Genomic DNA, 24,703 nt, shown 5'->3' with positions numbered 1-24,703 from the left:
TAGCATAAATGCAGAGTATACTCAGAGTAATTTGGCACAGTACCTGTGGATCTCTCACCATCTTGTTGAAGTGATATTTGCAGTATCCAATATACTTGACATTATCCACTTCTTGAGCCTCCTCCTCACATAAAAGACCGGCCATCTGAGCACTAAGGTGGAAGAGCAGTATTAAGGGCTTAGTAAAACTCTATTTCATGAGTAAAGTGAAATGTCCCTCATGTAGCTCTCGCTTTTCTGACCACAAAAATAGGGATTTTTGTTTACTTACCGTAAAATCTCTTTCTCTGATTCCATCTGGGGGACGCTGCGCACTTACTAATGGGTTAGAGTGTGTGGGATTGGGAGTTTGGCACAGAACCTATAAAAAACTAACTCCTCCCCCCTCTAACCCCTCCCATCTCCTTCCTGCTCAGCAGATTACCTCAGTTAACGTTTAGCAAAGCCGGAAGAGGCAGAACAGAATATATATACGGGAGGGATCGCAGCGTCCCCCAGATGGAATCAGAGAAAGAGATTTTACGGTAAGTAAACAAAAATCCCTATTTCTCTTTCATCCATCTGGGGGACGCTGCGCACTTACTAATGGGATTTCCCAAAGCAAGCTAATTAGAGGAGGGAGACACAGACGACATAGCAGTCTGCAAACTTTGATGCCTAACAGAGGCAGTCTCCAAACCAAAAGTATGAAAAACGGAAGAATTTCCTGAAGGTATGTACGGACGACTAGGTCGTCGCTCTACGCAGTTGCTCGACGAATACACCACTGTGAACAGCCCAAGAGGCTCCAACAGGTCGAGTCGAATGAGCCCCTAAGGAATCAGGAACAGGCAACGCCTAAGAAATCTAAGCCTGCTGAATAGCAGAATTAACCCAGCACATCACCCTGTTCTTATTGGCCAGCCAGCCACGCTTGGGTGCAGCAAACAAACCCAACAAGGTAAGAGTTAAGGTTTGAACAACAACCAATAAGGCCAATTACCGACCCGCCCCGGACAAGCCTGGGACGACACAAGAAGCCCAATGTGCTGAAGGAGAGGAAAAACCAATACAACTTGTGGTTTGTAAGTAAAACCACCCTAACTGCATAAACCAAAACACTGTAAGAGAAAAGAAACCGCAACTCAACCAGAGTCCAGAGGCCGGAAAGGAGAAACAGGAGCCATTCTGGAAAGTAAATTCTAGAGCAGAACCCAGTCTGCTAAGATAAGAAGACAAAGTAGTTCTGACAACTGTGTTGTAGAAAAGATAAGAGGCGGAAAGGACTAAGAACTCCAGCTGAGTGACCGTTAAATACACACAAACGATGACAAGTGTTCTGGCACTGTGATTGGTTAGAGAGCCAGAAACGTAGTAGGGCTTGATGACATTGTTTTCCACAATCACGCCATCAGCGGCAGAATAGACAAAATCCCGGTGATGACGTAAAGGTTGGGAGTGGAGAGCTGGCCCAAAAGGTACCCTGTAAGGAGCCCTGGTCACTCTGGGCCATAACATTGCAGAACAGAGTCAACAGGCAAATCCGAAGCGGATTAGGAAAACCGAAAGAGCCACTGGTCAAATGCGTTGAGGTACTCACTAGATGTTGCCAGAGGCAGAATAAATATGCTAGATGAAAGTGACAAGGAGCTGACACGGCGTCTACGATTGCCACAAGAGGATTCCCGAAACGATCACAGTACCAATGAAGCCCTGAGGTCTATGTCGGCTAGTTATAGACACACCAAAGCCAGAAATCCCTGTTGATTTCACATACTTTAAGGAAGAACAGCCTGAAGATTCAAGAAATCTGCTTCCCAGTTGCCCATTCTGGAACTGGAGATGACAGACACTGCCGGGATCCAAAATTCCGCCCTCTGCATATGTTAGATACTGTTCCGATGTCTCTCCAGCTACAAGTGTCACAGAACAATTGATATAGGTCACAGTGGATAGACCCTGTAGAAGACATTGAGCTGGAGTCAAGGCGTTGTAGATCGCCCGTAGATTGGAAGTGATATTTCCACTTCGGACATCAGTTTCATAGAAAACGCCAGAGTTGAAACCAAAAAACCGTAATGTCTGAAACTTTTGACTGTGGTTATGACCCTCCATGTCGAGACAGAATGAAGTCCTATAAGTTAGATCTGGATTGTGTAGCCCAACGAAAAGATCGACCAATGAAAATATCTTGGTATTTTAATAGAGAAACTAAACTGCTGTTTACGTAAACTCAATCCTGCCTGAGATTAATAACATTTAATCTGAGATTGAAGAAACCAGGCAGGAGACCGGGGGAATGGAGCCACCTATAAAATCACCACTGTCCTGCAGAGGAAGTGTATGTCTGACCCCTGAGTCTATTCTGGTCAGTAAATCCTGCACTCCGCCAACATTCGAGATACCAGGTATCGAAAAGAATACCCATGAATAACATCTTTTGCGAAGGAAGAAATCCAGAACTAAGGTCCGTTGTAGAAAAAAAGTGCATGAGACAGCTGCTTTTTTTTTTTTTTTAACAACTGACCCAAAATGGTAGCGATGCCCAGATGACGGAAAAAGGATTGGACTGAATACTCCTGTTAGATAGCGAACAGACTGCAATGATTAGAGCCCGTCTAAGATGGGCACTAAAGATTCTTGCTTGGTACGTGTTCCCCAAGATTCAGAATATATGTTCGTGATACAAATTCAGTACATCCAACGGATCAGTGGACTCTGAGAAAGCTGGTGTCCTCCCCACTGGGAACCAGACTGTCCGACTCCGTGGCCCCTGCAGAGGGCACATTGGAAGTCCGTGTTCTAGGCATACAAATGCCTCCCAAAAGAATACCCATTTTTCTGACATAGGTTAAAATACCCATTTCTCAGCTATTATCCTCAGGATGAGAACCCACGACCTGTTATACCGCAGGCATACACCTTACTGATAGAGTTATTTGCTCCCGCCTGCAAAGTACGCTTTAATTTGGAAGCAGAATTTTACGATTCGCAACCAAAATGAATAGAAGGGTGTCATAGCCAGGGAAAAGATGCAATAATAAATAGATAGGGAATAGAGCTTGAGAGACCAAAACAGTCAATGGATAATTTGAAAAGGATCAGCTGCCCCAAGAATGGATAACTTGCATAATGCAACCGGTTTAAAGATTCATGCATAAGCCCGGAGAGGGCGTAGGAATATTCCTGTCAGAATGAATACTAATATAATAACGGCCTCACCGTTGTCAATCTGTGGTGACTGTTAAGGTCACATACTGTACTTTAGTAAAGACAGTTGCCTTAGGCTCTCCCATGATGGATGCGTCCACTAATTATTAGTGGAACCTTCATTAGATCAGTGTCTTCATCAGCGAAAGGATAAAGAAATACTGTCTCTAATACTGAGAACACCGAAATTGAACCGAAAACAGTATGTATTAGAGACAGACACATTTCCCTGGAAATATAAACTATTTCATCAGGTGTGTAGTCAGACTTCCATCAACATTCTCTCACGTGAAGGAAGAGGTGGAAACCAAGAAATTCAGTAGATTATTTCTTATTTCTATCCTGAAGGATCCTCACTGACAGGATTTATCTCACCATTTTCTGTAGATGAAGCCTCAAAAACGCCTCTGAAGTAAAGGAGCTATATTGTCTGTCAAAGACCAGACTCGCTGCACAGTATGAACTGATTAAGGAGCTTTGTTCAGCCATTTGGCAAATCATAAGTACATAGTGTACAAGAAATAGAAATAGTCTGTCCTTGTTTTGAAAGGTGCATCGGTCCCGGAGGTACTGCAATACCGAGTCAATGCGTGGAGTGGACGGAGCAATCTCTTCTTCCATTTTTCTGTTCTAAACATATATTTAATACATGGCCCCCACATAGGGAACGTATCAGATATTAAACTGATAAGAACAGATACTACACTTGATCCTAGCCAAAAGGTCAAGTAGTGATCTTTTTACCAAGACTAGCGGCTAAGTAGTAAACAGAGTACCAGACCCATTACATTGACATATTGTAAGGAAAAATATACTCAAAGAATACCGGTATTTGTGGACCGGTCCTGGAACCCCCATCCCTGCAAGTGCAGGGAATATATATATATATACATATATAACTTCACACAGTTAGGGGCATACACTGAACTGGAGGGAGGCAGGTTCAGGGGAAATTTAAGGAAAATATTTCCTCACAGAAGGGGTAGTGAACAATTATTATAAATACCATATATGCAATAACAGCCCAACGCTGCCCAGGCAGGTTGTGGCTGTCTTACCAGTACAGTGCCTCCTAGGAAATCCATCCTGCATCAAGTAAGCCCCAGTGACTAAGAATATGGTGGCTTCTTAGAGGCTCTGGGGAGTGGGAGACACATAACTAACTAACCCCACTCCTAGTATACGTGTCTCCTGTAAACAGGGACTAAGCACACATAAGTAAAATCAAAATAAACAACAGAAACCTAACTAAAATCTACACTGAAGGAATCTGTGCCTGTACTCCTCAGGCACAAAACTAAAACTGAGGTAATCTGCTGAGCAGGAAGGAGATGGGAGGGGTTAGAGGGGGGAGGAGTTAGTTTTTTATAGGTTCTGTGCCAAACTCCCAAACCCACACACTCTAACCCATTAGTAAGTGCGCAGCGTCCCCCAGATGGATGAAAGAGAAAACAATAACATTTACATTGTTAGCAAAACAATAGGGATTGCAGTTTGCGTCTAGGTGGCAATACCACCAAAGCCGGTTTGAATAGATGGCTCTATATCAGCTAAAGAGAGACTCACTAAGCAGGTATAGGAAGTGTTCAGTCTGTGAATTTATGTCAAATCACTGTGCCATGACAACACTGGGTGCCCAGTCTCTGACTTTTCTGAGAAACTCAGGAGTGAGAAATACTCCCTGTGAATGACCCAATATTCTGGAAGACTCACCATGTCACATGGAATGCCTGACGACAGCCTTGTCGGTTACAAGTCATACAGGCCCCAGATGCAGCTCTACTTTCACGTCCCTGGTCTTCACATATATAGCAGGTCTATGGGAGCAAGCACAATGAGACTGGAGTAAGGAATTGAGGCAGCTAACTGGAATCACAGGTTATGGTGACATAGAGTTACCTTATTGAAGCGATCATGCGGTACATACTGCAGGACTATGGGCTCCATTGTAAGGACATTGGCAAACTGAACCTCTGGGATATAGAGCGCACATACCACATGCGCCCAACCTGTAAGGTACATTTGAACAAATGGAGATAGTATGAGTTACAGTAGACAGGGCAATAGTAGCTATAATCCACCACTAATATTGTTTAAACCCTGGACAGTCTCACCTCCGTTGTCCGTTCTTTTCAGCGCCCCTTCTTTATGTGGGCAGAGATCACATCTCTGGAAAGGAGAGAATGGTCAAGTGTCTGTAGTACACATACACACAAAGTTGGAGAGTGTCCCTAATTATGCAAATAGAGGTCCAAAATATGTTACTTTATAATACTAAAATACATTTTTCAAAAACTGTTCTCCCTAATTCATTCTAATTCTGCAAAGAGACACCCCTATAATCTTATCAATCACTGTGCTCTTGATCAATCTGCTTAGCAAAACATACAAAAATAAGATTTTACTTACCGATAAATCTATTTCTCGTAGTCCGTAGTGGATGCTGGGGACTCCGTCAGGACCATGGGGATTAGCGGCTCCGCAGGAGACAGGGCACAAAAATAAAGCTTTAGGATCAGGTGGTGTGCACTGGCTCCTCCCCCTATGACCCTCCTCCAAGCCTCAGTTAGGATACTGTGCCCGGACGAGCGTACACAATAAGGAAGGATATTGAATCCCGGGTAAGACTCATACCAGCCACACCAATCACACCGTACAACCTGTGATCTGAACCCAGTTAACAGTATGACAAAACGTAGGAGCCTCTGAACAGACGGCTCACAACAATAACAACCCGATTTTTTTGTAACAATAACTATGTACAAGTATTGCAGACAATCCGCACTTGGGATGGGCGCCCAGCATCCACTACGGACTACGAGAAATAGATTTATCGGTAAGTAAAATCTTATTTTCTCTGACGTCCTAGTGGATGCTGGGGACTCCGTCAGGACCATGGGGATTATACCAAAGCTCCCAAACGGGCGGGAGAGTGCGGATGACTCTGCAGCACCAAATGAGAGAACTCCAGGTCCTCTTTAGCCAGGGTATCAAATTTGTAGAATTTTACAAACGTGTTCTCTCCCGACCACGTAGCTGCTCGGCAGAGTTGTAATGCCGAGACCCCTCGGGCAGCCGCCCAGGATGAGCCCACCTTCCTTGTGGAATGGGCCTTGACAGATTTAGGCTGTGGCAGGCCTGCCACAGAATGTGCAAGTTGAATTGTGCTACAAATCCAACGAGCAATCGTCTGCTTAGAAGCAGGAGCACCCAGCTTGTTGGGTGCATACAGTATAAACAGCGAGTCAGATTTTCTGACTCCAGCCGTCCTTGAAATATATATTTTCAATGCCCTGACAACGTCCAGCAACTTGGAATCCTCCAAATCACTAGTAGCCGCAGGCACCACAATAGGCTGGTTCAGGTGAAACGCTGACACCACCTTAGGCAGAAAATGAGGACGCGTCCGCAGTTCTGCCCTGTCCGAATGGAAAATCAGATATGGGCTTTCATACGATAAAGCCGCCAATTCTGACACTCTCCTGGCTGAAGCCAGGGCCAGTAGCATGGTTACTTTCCATGTGAGATATTTCAAATCCGCCGATTTGAGTGGCTCAAACCAATGGAATTTGAGAAAATCCAAAACTACATTAAGGTCCCACGGAGCCACTGGGGGTACAACCGGGGGCTGTATATGTAGTACTCCTTTTACAAAAGTCTGGACTTCAGGAACTGAAGCCAATTCTTTTTGGAAGAAAATCGACAGGGCCGAAATTTGAACCTTAATGGACCCCAATTTTAGGCCCATAGACAATCCTGTTTGCAGGAAATGTAGGAATCGACCCAATTGAAATTCCTCCGTGGGGGCCTTCCTGGCCTCACACAACGCAACATATTTTCTCCAAATGCGGTGATAATGTTGTGCAGTCACCTCCTTCCTGGCTTTTACCAGTGTAGGAATGACCTCTTCCGGAATGCCTTTTTCCCTTAGAATTCGGCGTTCAACCGCCATGCCGTCAAACGCAGCCGCGGTAAGTCTTGGAATAGACACGGTCCCTGCTGAAGCAGGTCCCGTCTTAGAGGTAGAGGCCACGGATCTTCCGTGAGCATCTCCTGAAGTTCCGGGTACCAAGTTCTTCTTGGCCAATCCGGAGCCACGAGTATCGTTCTTACTCCCCTTTGCCGTATAATTCTCAGTACTTTTGGTATGAGAGGCAGAGGAGGAAACACATACACTGACTGGAACACCCACGGTGTTACCAGAGCGTCCACAGCTATTGCCTGAGGGTCTCTTGACCTGGCGCAATACCTGTCCAGTTTTTTGTTGAGGCGAGACGCCATCATGTCCACCTTTGGTTTTTCCCAACGGTTCACAATCATGTGGAAGACTTCTGGATGAAGTCCCCACTCTCCCGGGTGTAGATCGTGTCTGCTGAGGAAGTCTGCTTCCCAGTTGTCCACTCCCGGAATGAACACTGCTGACAGTGCTATCACATGATCTTCCGCCCAGCGAAGAATCCTTGCAGCTTCTGCCATTGCTCTCCTGCTTCTTGTGCCGCCCTGTCTGTTTACGTGGGCGACTGCCGTGATGTTGTCCGACTGGATCAACACCGGCTGACCCTGAAGCAGGGGTTTTGCCAGGCTTAGAGCATTGTAAATCGCTCTTAGCTCCAGTATATTTATGTGAAGAGACATCTCCAGGCTTGACCACACTCCCTGGAAGTTTCTTCCCTGTGTGACCGCTCCCCAGCCTCTCAGACTGGCATCCGTGGTCACCAGGACCCAGTCCTGTATGCTGAATCTGCGGCCCTCTAACAGATGAGCACTCTGCAACCACCACAGAAGAGACACCCTTGTCCGTGGCGATAAGGTTATCCGCTGATGCATCTGCAGATGCGATCCGGACCATTTGTCCAGCAGATCCCACTGAAAAGTTCGTGCGTGTAATCTGCCGAATGGAATCGCTTCGTAAGAAGCCACCATCTTTCCCAGGACTCTTGTGCACTGATGCACAGACACTTTCCCTGGTTTTAGGAGGTTCCTGACAAGTTCGGATAACTCCCTGGCTTTCTCCCCCGGAAGAAACACCTTTTTCTGAACCGTGTCCAGAATCATTCCCAGGAACAGCAGACGTGTCGTCGGGGTCAATTGAGATTTTGGAAAATTCAGAATCCACCCGTGCTGTTGCAGCACTACTTGGGTTAGTGCTACTACGTCCTCCAGCTGTTCTCTGGACCTTGCCCTTATCAGGAGATCGTCCAAGTAAGGGATAATTAATACGCCTTTTCTTCGCAGAAGAAACATCATTTCGGCCATTACCTTGGTAAAGACCCGAGGTGCCGTGGACAATCCAAACGGCAGCGTCTGAAACTAATAATGACAGTTTTGCACCACGAACCTGAGGTACCCTTGATGTGAAGGGCAAATTGGGACATGCAGGTAAGCATCCTTGATGTCCAGGGACACCATAAAGTCCCCTTCTTCCAGATTCGCTATCACTGCTCTGAGTGACTCCATCTTGAACTTGAATTTTTGTATGTACAGGTTCAAAGATTTCAGATTTAGAATAGGTCTTACCGAGCCGTCCGGCTTCGGTACCACAAATAGTGTGGAATAATACCCCTTTCCCTGTTGTAGGAGGGGTACCTTGACTATCACCTGCTGAGAATACAGCTTGTGAATGGCTTCCAATACCGTCGCCCTGTCTGAGGGAGACGTTGGCAGAGCAGACTTTAGGAACCGGCGAGGGGGAGACTTCTCGAATTCCAACCTGTAACCCTGAGATACTATCTGCAGGATCCAGGGGTCCACCTGTGAGTGAGCCCACTGTGCGCTGAAATTCTTGAGTCGACCCCCCACCGCCCCTGAGTCCGCTTGTAAAGCCCCAACGTCATGCTGAGGGCTTTGCAGAAGCCGGGGAAGGCTTCTGCTCTTGGGAAGAAGCTGCTTGGTGCACTCTCTTACCCTTTCCTTTGCCTCGGGGCAAATATGACTGTCCTTTCGCCCGCTTGTTCCTATAGGAACGAAAGGACTGCGGCTGAAAAGACGGTGTCTTTTTCTGTTGGGAGGGGACCTGAGGTAAAAAGGTGGATTTCCCGGCTGTTGCCGTGGCCACCAAATCCGATAGACCGACCCCAAATAATTCCTCCCCCTTATTCGCCAATACTTCCATATGCCGTTTGGAATCCGCATCACCTGACCATTGTCGCGTCCATAAACTTCTTCTGGCAGATATGGACATCGCACTTACTCTCGATGCCAGAGTGCAAATATCCCTCTGAGCATCTCGCATATAAAGAAAAGCATCCTTTAATTGCTCTAAAGTCAATAAAATACTGTCCCTATCTAGGGTATCAATATTTTCAGTCAGGGAATCCGACCAAACCACCCCAGCACTGCACATCCATGCAGAGGCGATGGCTGGTCGTAGTATAACACCAGTATGAGTGTATATACTTTTCAGGGTAGTTTCCAGCCTCCTATCCGCTGGATCCTTGAGGGCGGCCGTTTCAGGAGACGGTAACGCCACTTGTTTTGATAAGCGTGTGAGCGCCTTATCCACCCTAGGGGGTGTTTCCCAGCGCGCCCTAACCTCTGGCGGGAAAGGATATAATGCCAATAACTTCTTTGAAATTAGCATTTTTCTATCGGGGTTAACCCACGCTTCATCACACACTTCATTCAATTCGTCTGATTCAGGAAAAACTACAGGTAGTTTTTTCAGACCCCACATAATACCCCTTTTTGTGGTACATGCAGTATCAGAGATATGCAAAGCCTCCTTCATTGCCGTGATCATATAACGTGTGGCCCTACTGGAAAATACGTTTGTTTCTTCACCGTCGACACTAGATTCGGTGTCCGTGTCTGGGTCTGTGTCGACCGACTGAGGTAAAGGGCGTTTTACAGCCCCTGACGGTGTCTGAGACGCCTGTACAGGTACTAACTGGTTTGCCGGCCGTCTCATGTCGTCAACTGATTTTTGTAATGTGCTGACATTATCACGTAATTCCATAAACAAAGCCATCCATTCCGGTGTCGACTCCCTAGGGGGTGACATCACCATTACCGGCAATTGCTCCGCCTCCACACCAACATCGTCCTCATACATGTCGACACACACGTACCGACACACAGCAGACACACAGGGAATGCTCTTATCGAAGACAGGACCCCACTAGCCCTTTGGGGAGACAGAGGGAGAGTTTGCCAGCACACACCCAAGCGCTATAAATATATAGGAACAACCCTATAGAAGTGTTGTCTCCCTTATAGCAGCTTAATATATATCAAAAACGCCAAAAAAAGTGCCCCCCCCTCTCTGTTTTACCCTGTTTCTGTAGTGCAGTGCAGGGGAGAGTCCTGGGAGCCTTCCTCGCAGCGGAGCTGAGCAGGAAAATGGCGCTGTGTGCTGAGGAGATAGGCCCCGCCCCCTATTTCGGCGGGCTCTTCTCCGGAGTTTGAGAGACCTGGCAGGGGTTAAATACATCCATATAGCCCCAGGGGCTATATGTGATGTATTTTTTAGCCAGAATAAGGTATTCTCATTGCTGCCCAGGGCGCCCCCTGCAGCGCCCTGCACCCTCCGTGACCGCTGGTGTGAAGTGTGTGACAACAATGGCGCACAGCTGCAGTGCTGTGCGCTACCTCATGAAGACTGAAAAGTCTTCTGCCGCCGGTTTCTGGACCTCTTCGCTTTTCGGCATCTGCAAGGGGGTCGGCGGCGCGGCTCCGGGACCGGACTCCATGGCTGGGCCTGTGTTCGATCCCTCTGGAGCTAATGGTGTCCAGTAGCCTAAGAAGCCAATCCATCCTGCACGCAGGTGAGTTCACTTCTTCTCCCCTAAGTCCCTCGTTGCAGTGAGCCTGTTGCCAGCAGGACTCACTGTAAAATAAAAAACCTAAAAACTTTTTCTAAGCAGCTCTTTAGGAGAGCCACCTAGATTGCACCCTGCTCGGACGGGCACAAAAACCTAACTGAGGCTTGGAGGAGGGTCATAGGGGGAGGAGCCAGTGCACACCACCTGATCCTAAAGCTTTATTTTTGTGCCCTGTCTCCTGCGGAGCCGCTAATCCCCATGGTCCTGACGGAGTCCCCAGCATCCACTAGGACGTCAGAGAAATAATAAATTAGAAACCATATCCACATCACAAAAATAGGTCAACATTGCCACAACTTGTGCAAACACAAGTATATACATTCATATATATAAACCTGCAATGAAACATAACTTTCACTGGAATTACTTGAAATACATTGGTAATCTACAAACAGATGTGCCATCCTGGATGAGCTGCACTACCTGAGCCACTTGTGTGGGTTGTAGGGAGGTCATACAGGCAGGTGGAGGCCACACACACTACTGAGCCTCATTTTGACTTGTTTTAAGGACATTACATCAAAGTTGGGTCAGCCTGTAGTGTGTTTTTCCACTTTCATTTTGAGGGTGACTCCAAATCCAGACCTCCATGGGTTAATAAATTTGATTTCCATTGATAATTTTTGTGTGATTTTGTTGTCAGCACATTCAACTATGTAAAGAACAAAGTATTTAATAAGAATATTTCAATCATTCAGATCTAGGATGTGTTATTTTAGTGTTCGCTTTATTTTTTTGAGCAGTGTAGATATATTATACTGCACCTATTACAGTACGTGTGAATATATACATGGATACAATATAAATATACAGGGGGTATTCACTGAACCTGTGTGTTTTCGGGTTAAAAGGATTTTTTTTTCCGGGTGACCTAATTGGATATTCTGAAAAAATAGGATTTTAATTACCTACCGGTAAATCCTTTTCTCGTAGTCCGTAGAGGATGCTGTGGTCCCTTTTAGTACCATGGGGTATAGACGGTTCCGCAGGAGCCTTCGGCACTTTAAGACTTTTCAACAGTGTGAACTGTCTCCTCCCTCTATGCCCCTCCTCCAGACCTCAGTATAGGAACTGTGCCCAAGGAGACGGACAACTTCAAGAGAAGAATTTACATTAAACTAGTGGCGAGATTCATACCAGCTCACACCGCACAAAACATGCCGCCTAACATGGGGGTAAATTTACTAAGATGGGAGTTCTATTTAAGATGGGATGTTGCCCATAGCAACCAATCAGATTCTACTTCTCATTTACCTAGCACCTGCTAAAAGATAATACCTGGAATCTGATTGGTTGCTATGGGCAACATCCCATCTTAACTAGAACTCCCATCTTAGTAAATTTACCCCATGGCCTTTAACATAACCCATGCTAACGTGCATGCATAACGCCACAGCAACTGCTGTGAACAACTTAACACAGGAGAACCTGTGTAAAAAGATAAAATGTAATTCTGTAGGAAAAATTAGCACTGGGCGGGTGCCCAGCATCCTCTATGGACTACGAGAAAAGGATTTACTGGTAGGTAATTAAAATCCTATTTTCTCTTACGTTCTAGAGGATGCTGGGGTCCCTTTTAGTACCATGGGGATGTACCAAAGCTCCCAGTACGGGCAGGAAAGTGCTAACGTTCCTGCAGAACTGACTGACCAAACTAAAGGTCGTCAGCAGCCAAGGTGTCAAACCTGTAAAACTTAGCAAACGTGTTTGCCCCTGACCAAGTAGCTGCTCGGCAAATTTGCAACACCGAGACACCCCGGGCAGCCGCCCAGGAAGAACCCACTTTCCTTGTAGAGTGGGCCTTTACCGAACTCGGTAACGGCAATCCTGCCGTGGAATAAGCGTGCTGAATGGTACCTCTGATCCAGCGCGCAATAGTCTGCTTAGAAGCAGGACCCCCAATCTTGTTGGGGTCATAGAGGACAAACAAAGATTCTGTTTTCCTTATCCGTGCCGTTCTTGCAACATAAGTCCTCAACGCTCTGACGACATCCAAGGATTTTGAAACGGCTGAGGTGTCAGAAGCCACCGGCACCACCACAGGTTGGTTGATATGGAAACAAGACACAACCTTTAGAAGAAAATGCTGACGCGTCCGCAGTTCAGCTCTATCTTCATGAAAAATCAAATAAGGACTCTTGTGTGACAGAGCCCCTAATTCAGACACTCGTCTGCCTGAGGCCAAGGCCAACAGTATGACCACTTTCCAAGTGAGAAACTTCAACTCTACCTCTTGTAGAGGCTCAAACCAGTCCGATTTAAGGAACTGCAACACCACATTAAGATCCCATGGCGCCGCAGGAGGCACAAAGGGAGGTTGGATGCGCAGAACCCCCTTCACGAACGTCTGGACCTCAGGAAGGGAAGCCAACTGTTTCTGAAAGAAAATGGACAAGGTCAAAATTTGGACCTTGATAGACCCTAATCCCAAGCCAGCATCCACACCCGCCTGTAGAAATAGGAGAAGACGTCCTAATTTAAACTCCACTGCAGGAGACTTCTTGGATTCACACCAAGATACATACTTTCTCCAAATACGATGGTAATGTTTGGACGTTACCCCTTTCCTAGCCAGAATAAGTGTGGGAATGACTTCATTGGGAATACCCTTATGGGCTAGGATCTGGCGCTCAACAGCCATGCCGTCAAACGCAGCTGCGGTAAGTCTTGATAAACAAACGGCCCCTGCTGAAGCAGGTCCTCGCGAAGAGGAAGAGACTGAGGATCTTCCAGTAATAACGCCTGAATATCTGGATACCAAGCCCTCCTTGGCCAGTCTGGAGCAATGAGAATTGCTCGAACCCTTGTTCTTCTGATGATCTTGAGAACTTTTGGTATTAGTGGAAGTGGAGGGAACAGATACACCGACTGAAACACCCACTGGGTCACCAGTGCATCCACTGCTATTGCTTAAGGGTCTCTCGACCTGGAACAATATTTCTGAAGCTTCTTGTTGAGACGTGATGCCATCATATCTACCTGAGGAACGCCCCAACGTTCTGCTACCTCTGCAAAGACTTCTGGGTGGAGGCCCCATTCTCCTGGACGGAGATCGTGTCTGCTGAGGAGGTCTGCTTCCCAGTTGTCCACTCCCGGAATGAAAATTGCAGACAGAGCTTTTGCATGTCTTTCTGCCCAGAGGAGTATCTTTGTCACCTCTGCCATTGCCACTCTGCATTATGTTCCGCCCTGGCGGTTTATGTAAGCTACTGCCGTTACATTGTCTGACTGGATCTGTATGGGACGACCTTGAAGAAGGTGTGCCACTTGATGAAGGCTGTTGTACACAGCTCTCAATTCCAGAATGTTTATGTGAAGGAGTACTTCTTGACTTGACCATCGTCCTTGGAAGCTTTCCCCTTGCATGACTGCTCCCCAACCTCAGAGGCTTGCATCTGTGGTCACCAGGATCCAAGTCTGAATCCCGAACCTGCGTCCCTCCAGGAGGTGAGACTTTAAAGCCACAACAACAGTGAAATACTGGGTTTTGTTGACAGGATTATCCTCCGGTGCATGTATAGGTGCGATCCGGACCACCTGTCCAGTAGGTCCCATTGGAACACCCTGGTGTGGAATCGGCCAAATTGTAGAGCCTCGTAGGCCACTACCATCTTCCCCAGCAGGCGGATGCACTGATGAATCGATACGCGTGCTGGTTTTAAAACTTGTTTGACCATCCTCTGGATCTCCAGAGCCTTTTCCACCGGTAGGAATACTTTCTGTGCTTCCGTGTCCAATATCATTCCCAGAAATGATAACCTCATTGTGGGTTCCAATTGTGATTTTGGAAGGTTTATGATCTCACTGTGCTGTTGAAGCACCGTCAGGGAAAGTACAATGTTCTGCACTAGTTTCTCCCTGGATCTCGCTTTTATGAGGAGATCATCCAAGTATGGGATGACTTTTGACTCCTTTCTTGCGAAGAAGAACCATCATCTCCGCCATCACCTTGGTGAATATTTTCGGAGCCGTGGAGAGCCCGAAAGGCAATGTTTGGAACTGGTAGTGGCAGTCCTGCACCGCAAACCTCAGGTATGCTTGATGCGGCGGGTAGATGGGAACATGTAAATAAGCATCTTTGCTGTCCATCGATACCAGAAATTCCTTTTCCTCCAAGCTGGAGATCACCGCTCTCAGGGATTCCATCTTGAATTTGAACCTTTTCAAATAAAGGTTCAGAGTCTTTAGGTTTAAAATCATTCTGACCGAGCCATCCGGTTTCGGCACTACAAACAGGCTTGAATAAAACCCTTTTTCCTGTTGTGACACAGGAACTAAGGAAATTACGTTGTCTTGACATAATTTCTGTATTGCGTTCAGCACTTTTGCTCTGTTCTGAACAGAAGCTGGTAAGGCTGATTTGAAAAATCGGAATGGGGGAAGGTCCTGAAATTCCAATTTGTACCCTTGGGATACTATCTGCAATACCCAAGGATCCACATCTGAGTGAACCCAGACCTGGCTGAAAGACAGTAGACGTGCCCCCACCCGATCGTACTCCCGCAGGGGAGCCCCAGCGTCATGCTGAGGTTTTAGCAGAAGTAGCTGTTGACTTCTGCTCCTGCGAGCCTGATGGTGTTGTAGATTTTTTACCTCTTCCTCGCCCTCTTCCTGCGAAGAAGGGGGTACCCTTTGCCTTTTTGGACTTGTTGGGCCGAAAGGATTGCATCGTATGAGAATGAAATCCTTTCCTAGGTGGAGCAGCTGCGGAAGGCAGAAATGCTGACTTGCCTGATGTAGTTGTTGAAATCATGGCATCCAGCATGTCTCCAAAGAGGGCTTCACCATTGTAAGGAAGCGCCTCAATATTCTTTTTTGATTCCGCATCAGCATTCCATTGGTGGATCCACAGCGCCCTGCGGGCTGAAATCGCCATAGCGGAGGATCTTGAACTTAGCAACCCAATATCCTTCATAGCTTCCACTAAGTAACCTGCAGCATCTTTGATATGGCCGAGAGTTAGGACTATTTCATCCCTGTCAACTGTGTCTATGTTAACAAGCATATTGTCAAACCATTTTTCCACAGTGTTACCTACCCATGCACAAGCAATGGTGGGCCTGAGCACCGTTCTTTTAGCCATATATATGGATTTTAGGGTTGTTTCTAATTTACAGTCAGCTGGATCTTTTAAAGAGGCTGAACCAGGGGCAGGCAAAACTATTTTCTTAGACAGCCAAGAAACTGAGGTGTCTATCATTGGGGGTGTCTCCCATTTGTGCCTGTCTTCCTCAGGGAAAGGGTATGCTACACGTATCCTTCTGGAAAGGTTACATTTCTTCTCAGGGTTAGCCCAGGATTCTTCAAAGAACGCATTCAAATCCTTTGAAGGAGGAAAAGTCACAACCTGCTTTTTATTTAATTTAAAACAATCCTTTTCCTCTGGGACCAGCGTTGTTTCAGGAAACTCCAACTCTTCCTTTATAGCAACTATCATACATTGTATGCTTTTGGCTAATTCGGGGTCTACCCCTCTCAAATACCCAGTGTCGACGTCAGAGTCGGAATCTTTGTGTCACTGACCTAGGTTGGAGGTGTTGTGATCTCGGGGGTTCTCCCGATGGTAGGGGAGAGGAACCACAGTTGGGTCGGAACAGGGATGGCTTAATATAGGTCTTCCTCATACAGGACTCTGACAGTAAAGCTTGGTGAAAATATTAAAGAACTTTATTGCAGGAAGAGAGCAACACAATGTCACATGGCAGAGAAGGAACGTATGGGGAAATGTCCAGGCCTATAGGAGAACTTGTAAGCAATGCTAAGGATTCCAGGAAAAGAAGTACTTGTGAGTGTTGGTACAAGATAATAATGACTGAAGAACTTGTAAGTGATGTTTTTAAAGATACCGGTGATTTGAAGAACTGGTGAACGGTGGTTAAAGACTCTGACGATTTGAAACACTTGTGAGCGGTGGTTAAAGACACTGATGATTTGTAGAACTTGAGAACGGTGGTTAAAGACACTGATGATTTGTAGAGCTTGTGAACGGTGGTTAAAGACACTGATGATTTGTAGAGCTTGTGAACGGTGGTTAAAGACACTGATGATTTGTATGACTTGAGAGCGGTGATTAAAGACACTGATGATTTGTAGAACTTGAGAGCGGTGGTTAAAGACACTGGCAACTTGCAAAACTTGGGAGCAGTGGTTAAAGACACTGATGATTTGTAGAACTTGAGAGCGGTGATTAGCCCGCAGCACACGCTGACTCCAAGAAGCACTGGTGACTGGATTGCAGAGAAACACACCAGCCGCAGTATACGCTGAACTGTGCAGCAACTGGCACCTGGAAGTGCCGGAGACACTGGGGTACGACTGCAGAGAGAGATACGTCGGGTACAGGAGCACTGGCATCCACGTCAGGGGAAAAGACGATACTCAGGTGCCGAGGCTCTGCCCGGCGTCTGACTTTGAATCTCGCGCCTCCGCTGGATTGGCGGAACAGTCCGATGACGTTACCTGCTCCCCGCCCACGTGATGCCGGGTGTCATGGCGGCGCCCCTGCCCCGGGGAACCGCCGGGAGCCGCGCCAGCCAGACGCCGGAGCCCGTGGACCACCGAAGGCAGAGACCGCAACACAGACCAGCAGGCACGCAGGGGTAAGCGCGGTGAACGCCGCCTATGGCGTGCGACAGTACCCCCTCCTCCAGGAGTGGCCCCCGGACACTTTCCAGGTTTTGTTGGATGTCTGGAATGGAAAATCCGCACCAGTCGGGGAGCCATAACTTCAGTAGCCTTGACCCAGCTCCTCTCCTCGGGGCCAAAACCTTTCCACTCCACTAAATACTGTAGATTCTTGTGAAGAGAACGAGAGTCAAGAATAGCTTTGATTTCAAAGTCCGTTCCAGCTTCAGACTCTGCAGAGGTTGGCCTCGGGGACTTTAAATGGAACCGGTTTAAAATAAGGGGGCGAAGGAGAGAAACATGAAAGGAGTTTGGTATCCGGAGGTGGGAAGGCAATCCCAATTTGCAGACAACCGGATTCAGGACTTGTAACACGGGGTAAGGACCAATAAACTTTGGGGCGAACTTCATAGTGGGCACCCTTAACCGGAGGTTGCGGGTAGAGAGCCATACCCTGTCACCAACCTTGTATTAGGAAGCTGCTCGTCGCTTCCTATCCGCAAAGAACTTATAGCGGCCGGAGACTCTCTTGAGATTAGCATGAACTCGACTCCAAATTTGACTGAAGTGCCGAAGAGTAGAGGCTGCAGCAGGAACATCCTCCGGAGGACAAATGGGTAATTCAGGAACTTGAGGATGGAACCCATAATTAATGAAAAATGGGGACTCACCAGTCGAAGAGTGGTACAGATGATTATGGGCAAACTCGGCCCATGGCAACAGTTCCACCCAATCATCTTGCGAGGGAGAGAGATAAACACGGAGAAAAGTCTCTAAATCTTGATTGACGCGTTCAGTTTGCCCGTTGGTCTGTGGATGGTAAGCGGATCTCCAGAATCTTGCAGTGAATTGTACCCCCCAGTCAGAGACGATTTCCTGAGGTAAACCGTGCAGGCAGAAATGTTCTCGGATAAATAACAAAGCCAACTTGGGCGCTGATGGTAACCCGGTCAAAGGTACAAAATGTGCCATCTTAGAGAAACGGTCGATAATTACCCAGACAGTATTGTGACCCTGGTAGAGGGGCAATTCAGTGACAAAGTCCATAGAGATATGGGTCCAAGGCCTCTGAGGAATGGACAGTGGATGCAACAACCCCGCAGGAGGCAAACGAGGAATTTTGTGCTGAGCACACTGAGGACATGAGTTTACATAATCTTGAATATCCTTCTTCATAGTGTCCCACCAGTAAGACCTTCGTAGAAACTCCCACATCTTTTGAACTCCAGGATGACCGGAAAACTTGGAGATATGAGCCCACTGCAACAACCTTGGTCAAAATTTAGCTGGCACAGACATCCTCGCAGGAGGAGGACCCAGAGCGGTGGGAGCCGCCGACATAGAAACTGGACTGAGAATCAAAGCCTTCTCAACGGAATTCTCCTCATCCGAAGCTGTTAAGAAACGGGATAAAGCATCAGCCTTGGTATTAAAAGTCCCAGCCCGGTACTTAATGACAAACGAAAACCGAGTAAAGAAGAGCGCCCATCTAGCTTGACGGGGATTCAAGCACTGGGCCGTCTTGAGGTACAGCAAATTCTTATGATCAGTGAAAATTGTAATTAGGTGTTTAGCACCTTCCAAAAGATATCTCCATTCCTCCAAGGCAGATTTTATTGCCAAAAGTTCTTTGTCTCCAATGGTGTAATTCTGTTCCGCAGGAGAGAATTTGCGAGAATGGAAACCACATGGATGTAACTTCCCATCTGGAGCGTACTGCGAAAGCACGGCACCTATGCCTACCGTGGAAGCATCAACCTCCAAAAAGAATGGTTTTGAAAAATCTGGTTGCTGAAGTACTGGAGCGGACATAAAGGCTGCCTTTAACTGAGCGAACGCTGCTATAGCTTCGGAGGACCAATGACTTGGGTCAGAACCCTTCTTGGTTAGGGCAGTAATAGGTGCCACGATGGTAGAGAATCCCTTTATGAATTTCCGGTAGTAATTTGCAAAGCCCAGAAATCGTTGTACCGCTTTCAAAGAAAGAGGCTGAGTCCAGTCCCGGATGGCAGTGACTTTCTCTGGATCCATACGAAGCTCCGTGCCCGAAATGATGTAACCAAGAAATGGAATAGAAGAAACCTCAAAGGTACATTTGGAAATCTTGCCATAAAGATGATTCTCTCGTAATCGAAGAAGTACCTCTTTAACCTGTATTCTGTGCTCTGTGAGATTTTTAGAAAATATCAGAATGTCATCCAAATATACCACGACACTTAGGTATAGCATATCCCGAAAGACTTCGTTAATGAATCCCTGGAAGACGGCAGGAGCGTTGCTGAGGCCAAACGGCATTACCAGGTACTCGTAATGCCCGTCCCTGGTATTGAAGGCCGTCTTCCATTCGTCTCCCTGTCGGATACGTATCAAATTATAAGCTCCCCTTAAATCAAGTTTGGTGAAAACTCGGGCTCCGCGAACTCTATCAAAGAGCTCCGTAATGAGCGGCAAAGGATACTTATTCTTAATGGTGACATCATTTAGACCACGATAGTCAATACATGGTCTTAGCCCTCCGTCCTTCTTCTTCACAAAAAAGAAACCCGCCCCCGCCGGGGAGGTAGAGGGGCGGATGAATCCTTTCTGCAGATTAGACTTGATATAGTCCGACATAGCTTGGGTCTTGGGTAATGATAAGGGATAAGTGCGACCCCGAGGTGGCATTTTCTCCGGAATGAGCTCAATGGGACAGTCCCAGGGTCTATGTGGTGGTAGCAGATCGGCCGCTTGCTCCGAGAACACGTCAGAAAACTCCCGATAGGCCTCCGGAATGAGCCCTTCATCTGACTTGGAAGATACACGGAGCGGATAGACAGGGGTGAGACAATTTGAATGACAAAAAGGACTCCAAGATGTTATTTGTGTCGAACTCCAGTTGACGTGAGGGTTGTGAAGTTTAAGCCAAGGAAGGCCAAGAACCAGATCGTGGGGCATCTCCCGAATCACTAGGAACTCCAGATGTTCTTGATGCAGAGCTCCCACTTGCAGTTTGATTGGTACTGTACAACTTGAAATCAGACCGTTAGAAATTTGGGTACCAATAATAGCAGTCAACGTAATAGGTCGTTCGACCGACCGTAGCTGAAAACCCAGATTCTGAGCACAGGAAAGGGAAATAAAATTTCCTGCAGCCCCTGAGTCCAGCAGAGCCTTAACGGGTTTGGCTATTGACTCGGAGAACAGAGACACGGAGAGTAAACAGTCCACTGACGGAGAAGGTTTAGAAGAAACCCCTAGCTCGACTCCTCCGGAACAAGCTAGGACTGCCCGTTTCCCGGACGAGACTTGCAAAACTTGAGAAAATGATCCGCGGCTCCACAGTAGAGGCAGAGTCTACCCTCACGACGTTGCTGATGTTCTTCTGGGGACAGCCGAGATCGATTAATCTGCATGGGTTCATCAGGACTTGGAATAACCGTTTGCTTAGACGGAAAAGATCGGACCCTTGATCGATCTGACCGACTACGTTCGCCACCTCGTTCCTGCATGCGAAGATCCACCTTTACACAGCGAGATCAACTGATCTAAAGAATCCGGCAAATCTCTAGTGACCAACTCGTCCTTTAGACGATCGGAGAGCCCGTTCCAAAAGGCAGCCCGAAGGGCATCATTATTCCAACGCAGTTCTGAGGCTATGGTCTGAAAATTAATCACATACTGTCCCACTGAACGAGAGCCTTGTCGGACACGAAGCAAGTCTGCAGAGGCAGCGGTCGTCCTGCCTGGCTCATCAAAGATCCTCCGGAATGACGCAATGAAATTGGTGTAACTAGAAACCAATGGATCAGATCGCTCCCATAACGGAGACACCCAATCCAACGCTGAACCCTCGAGCAAAGAAATAATGTATGCCACCTTGGACCGATCAGTAGGGAAGTTATGTGAAAGAAGTTCAAAGTGTACCTCGCACTGATTGAGAAAACCACAGCAATTCTTAGGATTCCCATTATAGCGAGAAGGAGTAGGGAGCTGAAGGCGTGACCTGGTTCCAGAGGAGGATGGAACATTACTAGAAACAACCACTGGAGCTGGTGCCGGTACTATTGAAGCCAGAGAAGTCTGAATTTGATCCAGCCGGCCAGACAATTCCTGGAGATAATGCATCACCTGGCCCTGTGCTGCTTCCTGACTTTGAGGCCTGAGTATACAGTCACTGACCTAGGTTGGAGGTGTTGTGAACTCGGGGGTTCTCCCGATGGAAGGGGAGAGGAACCACAGTTGGGTCGGAACAGGGATGGCTTAATATAGGTCTTCCTCATACAGGACTCTGACAGTAAAGCTTGGTGAAAATAATAAGATTTTAAACCTACCGGTAAATCTATTTCTCCTAGTCCGTAGAGGATGCTGGGGACTCCATAAGGACCATGGGGTATAGATGGGCTCCGCAGGAGATAGGGCACCTAAAAAGAACTTTGACTATGGGTGTGCACTGGCTCCTCCCTCTATGCCCCTCCTCCAGACCTCAGTTAGAGAACTGTGCACAGAGGAGATGGACAATACAAGGCAGGATTTAGCAATCCAAGGGCAAGATTCATACCAGCCCACACCAATCATACCATGTAACCTGGAACATACATAACCAGTTAACAGTATGAACAAAAACAACAGTAACGGTCCAAGACCGATGTCAACTGTAACATAACCCTTATGTAAGCAACAACTATATACAAGTCTTGCAGAGTTTCCGCACTGGGACGGGCGCCCAGCATCCTCTACGGACTAGGAGAAATAGATTTACCGGTAGGTTTAAAATCTTATTTTCTCTTACGTCCTAGAGGATGCTGGGGACTCCGTTAGGACCATGGGGTTTATACCAAAGCATCCAATCGGGCGGGAGAGTGCGTATGACTCTGCAGCACCGACTGAGCAAACGCTAGGTCCTCATCAGCCAGGGTATCAAACTTGTAGAATTTAGCAAAAGTGTTTGACCCCGACCAAGTCGCCACTCGGCAAAGTTGTAAAGCCGAGACGCCTCGGGCAGCCGCCCAAGAAGAGCCCACCTTCCTAGTGGAATGGGCCTTAACCGAATTTGGTACCGGCAATCCAGCCGTAGAGTGAGCCTGCTGAATCGTATTACAGATCCAGCGAGCAATAGTCTGCTTTGAAGCAGGAGCGCCAATCTTATTGGCCGCATACAGGACAAACAGAGCCTCCTGGCTACATAAATCTTTAAGGCCCTGACTACGTCCCGGGATCTGGAATCCTCCAGGTCACCGGTAGCCACAGGCACCACAATAGGTTGATTCATATGGAACGACGAAACCACTTTAGGCAAAAATTGCGGACGTGTCCTCAATTCAGCTCGATCCACATGAAAAATCAAGTAGGGGCTCTTGTGTGAGAGAGCCGCCAATTCTGACACTCGCCTTGCTGATGCTAAGGCCAACAACATGACCACCTTCCAGGTAAGAAATTTCAACTCAACCTTGTTAAGCGGTTCAAACCAGTGTGATTTTAGGAACTGCAACACCACGTTCAGGTCCCATGGTGCCACTGGAGGCACAAAAGGGGGCTGGATGTGCAGCACTCCCTTTACAAACGTCTGGACTTCTGGAAGAGAAGCCAATTCCTTCTGAAAGAAAATCGAGAGGGCCGAAATCTGTACCTTAACCGAGCCTAATTTCAGGCCCATATCCACTCCTGTCTGTAGGAAGTGGAGAAAACGACCCAGATGAAAATCTTCCGTAGGTGCATTCTTGGTCTCACACCAAGACACATACTTTCGCCAGATACGGTGATAATGTTTTATCGTCACCTCCTTCCTAGCCTTTATTAAAGTAGGGATGACCTCTTCCGGAATCCCCTTTTTTGCTAGGATTCGGCGTTCAACCGCCATGCCGTCAAACGTAACCGCGGTAAGTCTTGAAATACACAGGGCCCCTGCTGCAACAGGTCTTCCCTCAGAGGAAGAGGCCAGGGGTCTCCTGTGAGCATCTCTTGTAGATCCGAGTACCAGGCCCTTCGAGGCCAGTCTGGGACAACGAGTATCGTCTGTACTCTTCTTTGACTTATGATCCTCAACACTTTCGTGATGAGAGGAAGAGGAGGAAACACGTAGACCGATTCGAACACCCACGGTGTTACCAGTGCGTCTACCGCTACTGCCTGAGGGTCCCGAGACCTTGCGCAATACCTCCGAAGTTTTTTGTTGAGGCGTGACGCCATCATGTCTATTTGAGGAGTTCCCCAAAGACGTGTTACGTCTGCAAAGACTCCTTGATGAAGTCCCCACTCTCCTGGATGGAGATCGTGTCTGCTGAGGAAGTCTGCTTCCCAGTTGTCCACTCCCGGAATGAAGACAGCCGACAGAGCGCTTACATGATTTTCCGCCCAGCGAAGTATCCTTGTGGCTTCCGCCATCGCTTCTTGTCCCGCCTTGGCGGTTCACATGAGCCACTGCTGTGACATTGTCTGATTGAATCAGAACCGGTAGGTTTCGAAGAAAACTCTCCGCTTGTCGAAGGCCGTTGTAAATGGCCCTGAGTTCCAACACATTGATGTGTAGACAGGACTCTTGGTCTGACCAAAGACCCTGAAAAGTCTTTCCCTGTGTGACCGCTCCCCATCCTCGGAGGCTCGCGTCCGTGGTAACCAGGATCCAGTCCTGAATCCCGAACCGGCGACCCTCCAGCAGGTGAGCACTTTGCAACCACCACAGGAGGGACACTCTGGTTCCTGGGGACAGAAGTATTTTCCGATGTAAGTGCAGATGGGACCCTGACCACTTGTCCAGAAGGTCCCATTGAAAAGTCCTTGCATGGAACCTTCCGAAGGGAATGGCCTCGTAGGCCGCCACCATTTTCCCCAGAACTCGAGTGCATTGGTGAACTGACACCCTTTTCGGTTTTAGCAGGTCTCTGACCATGTTCTGGATGTCTTGGGCTTTCTCTATTGGGAGAAAGACCTTCATTTGTTCTGTATCCAGTATCATACCTAGGAACGGTAGTCGAGTTGTCGGAATCAACTGTGACTTTGGTAGATTTAGAATCCAACCGTGTTGCTGGAGCACTCTCAGAGAGAGCGCCACACTGCTCAGCAATTTCTCCCTTGATCTCGCTTTTATCAGGAGA

The 24,703-nt window shown here is 47.4% G+C and overlaps 1 protein-coding gene and 1 non-coding gene across 4 annotated transcripts in view; both read right to left on the bottom strand.

Moving 5' to 3' along the window:
- MLLT6 (MLLT6, PHD finger containing) overlaps window positions 1-24,703 on the bottom strand; it is a 167,571-nt gene that overhangs the window by 33,230 nt on the left and 109,638 nt on the right. For 2 of the 3 annotated variants that reach the window (XM_063959692.1, XM_063959694.1), the window contains exons 3-6: window positions 5,304-5,358; window positions 5,089-5,198; window positions 4,903-5,006; window positions 44-152 (exon numbers count right to left, since the gene is read on the bottom strand). In XM_063959692.1, the coding sequence (XP_063815762.1) occupies window positions 44-152; window positions 4,903-5,006; window positions 5,089-5,198; window positions 5,304-5,358 (378 nt within the window). The remainder of the gene's footprint in view (window positions 1-43; window positions 153-4,902; window positions 5,007-5,088; window positions 5,199-5,303; window positions 5,359-24,703) is intronic. The other variant, XM_063959693.1, reaches the window with a different exon arrangement.
- Window positions 3,735-3,925, bottom strand: LOC134899678 (U2 spliceosomal RNA). The gene has a single exon (XR_010173327.1). It is a non-coding gene; the product is annotated as a U2 spliceosomal RNA (small nuclear RNA).

Source organism: Pseudophryne corroboree, chromosome 3, assembly GCF_028390025.1.
Source record: "Pseudophryne corroboree isolate aPseCor3 chromosome 3, aPseCor3.hap2, whole genome shotgun sequence".
In the NCBI taxonomy this organism is placed as follows: domain Eukaryota; kingdom Metazoa; phylum Chordata; class Amphibia; order Anura; family Myobatrachidae; genus Pseudophryne; species Pseudophryne corroboree.
The sequence above is the reverse complement of the archived record's forward strand: the minus strand, read 5'-3'. Positions and strand labels throughout refer to the sequence as shown.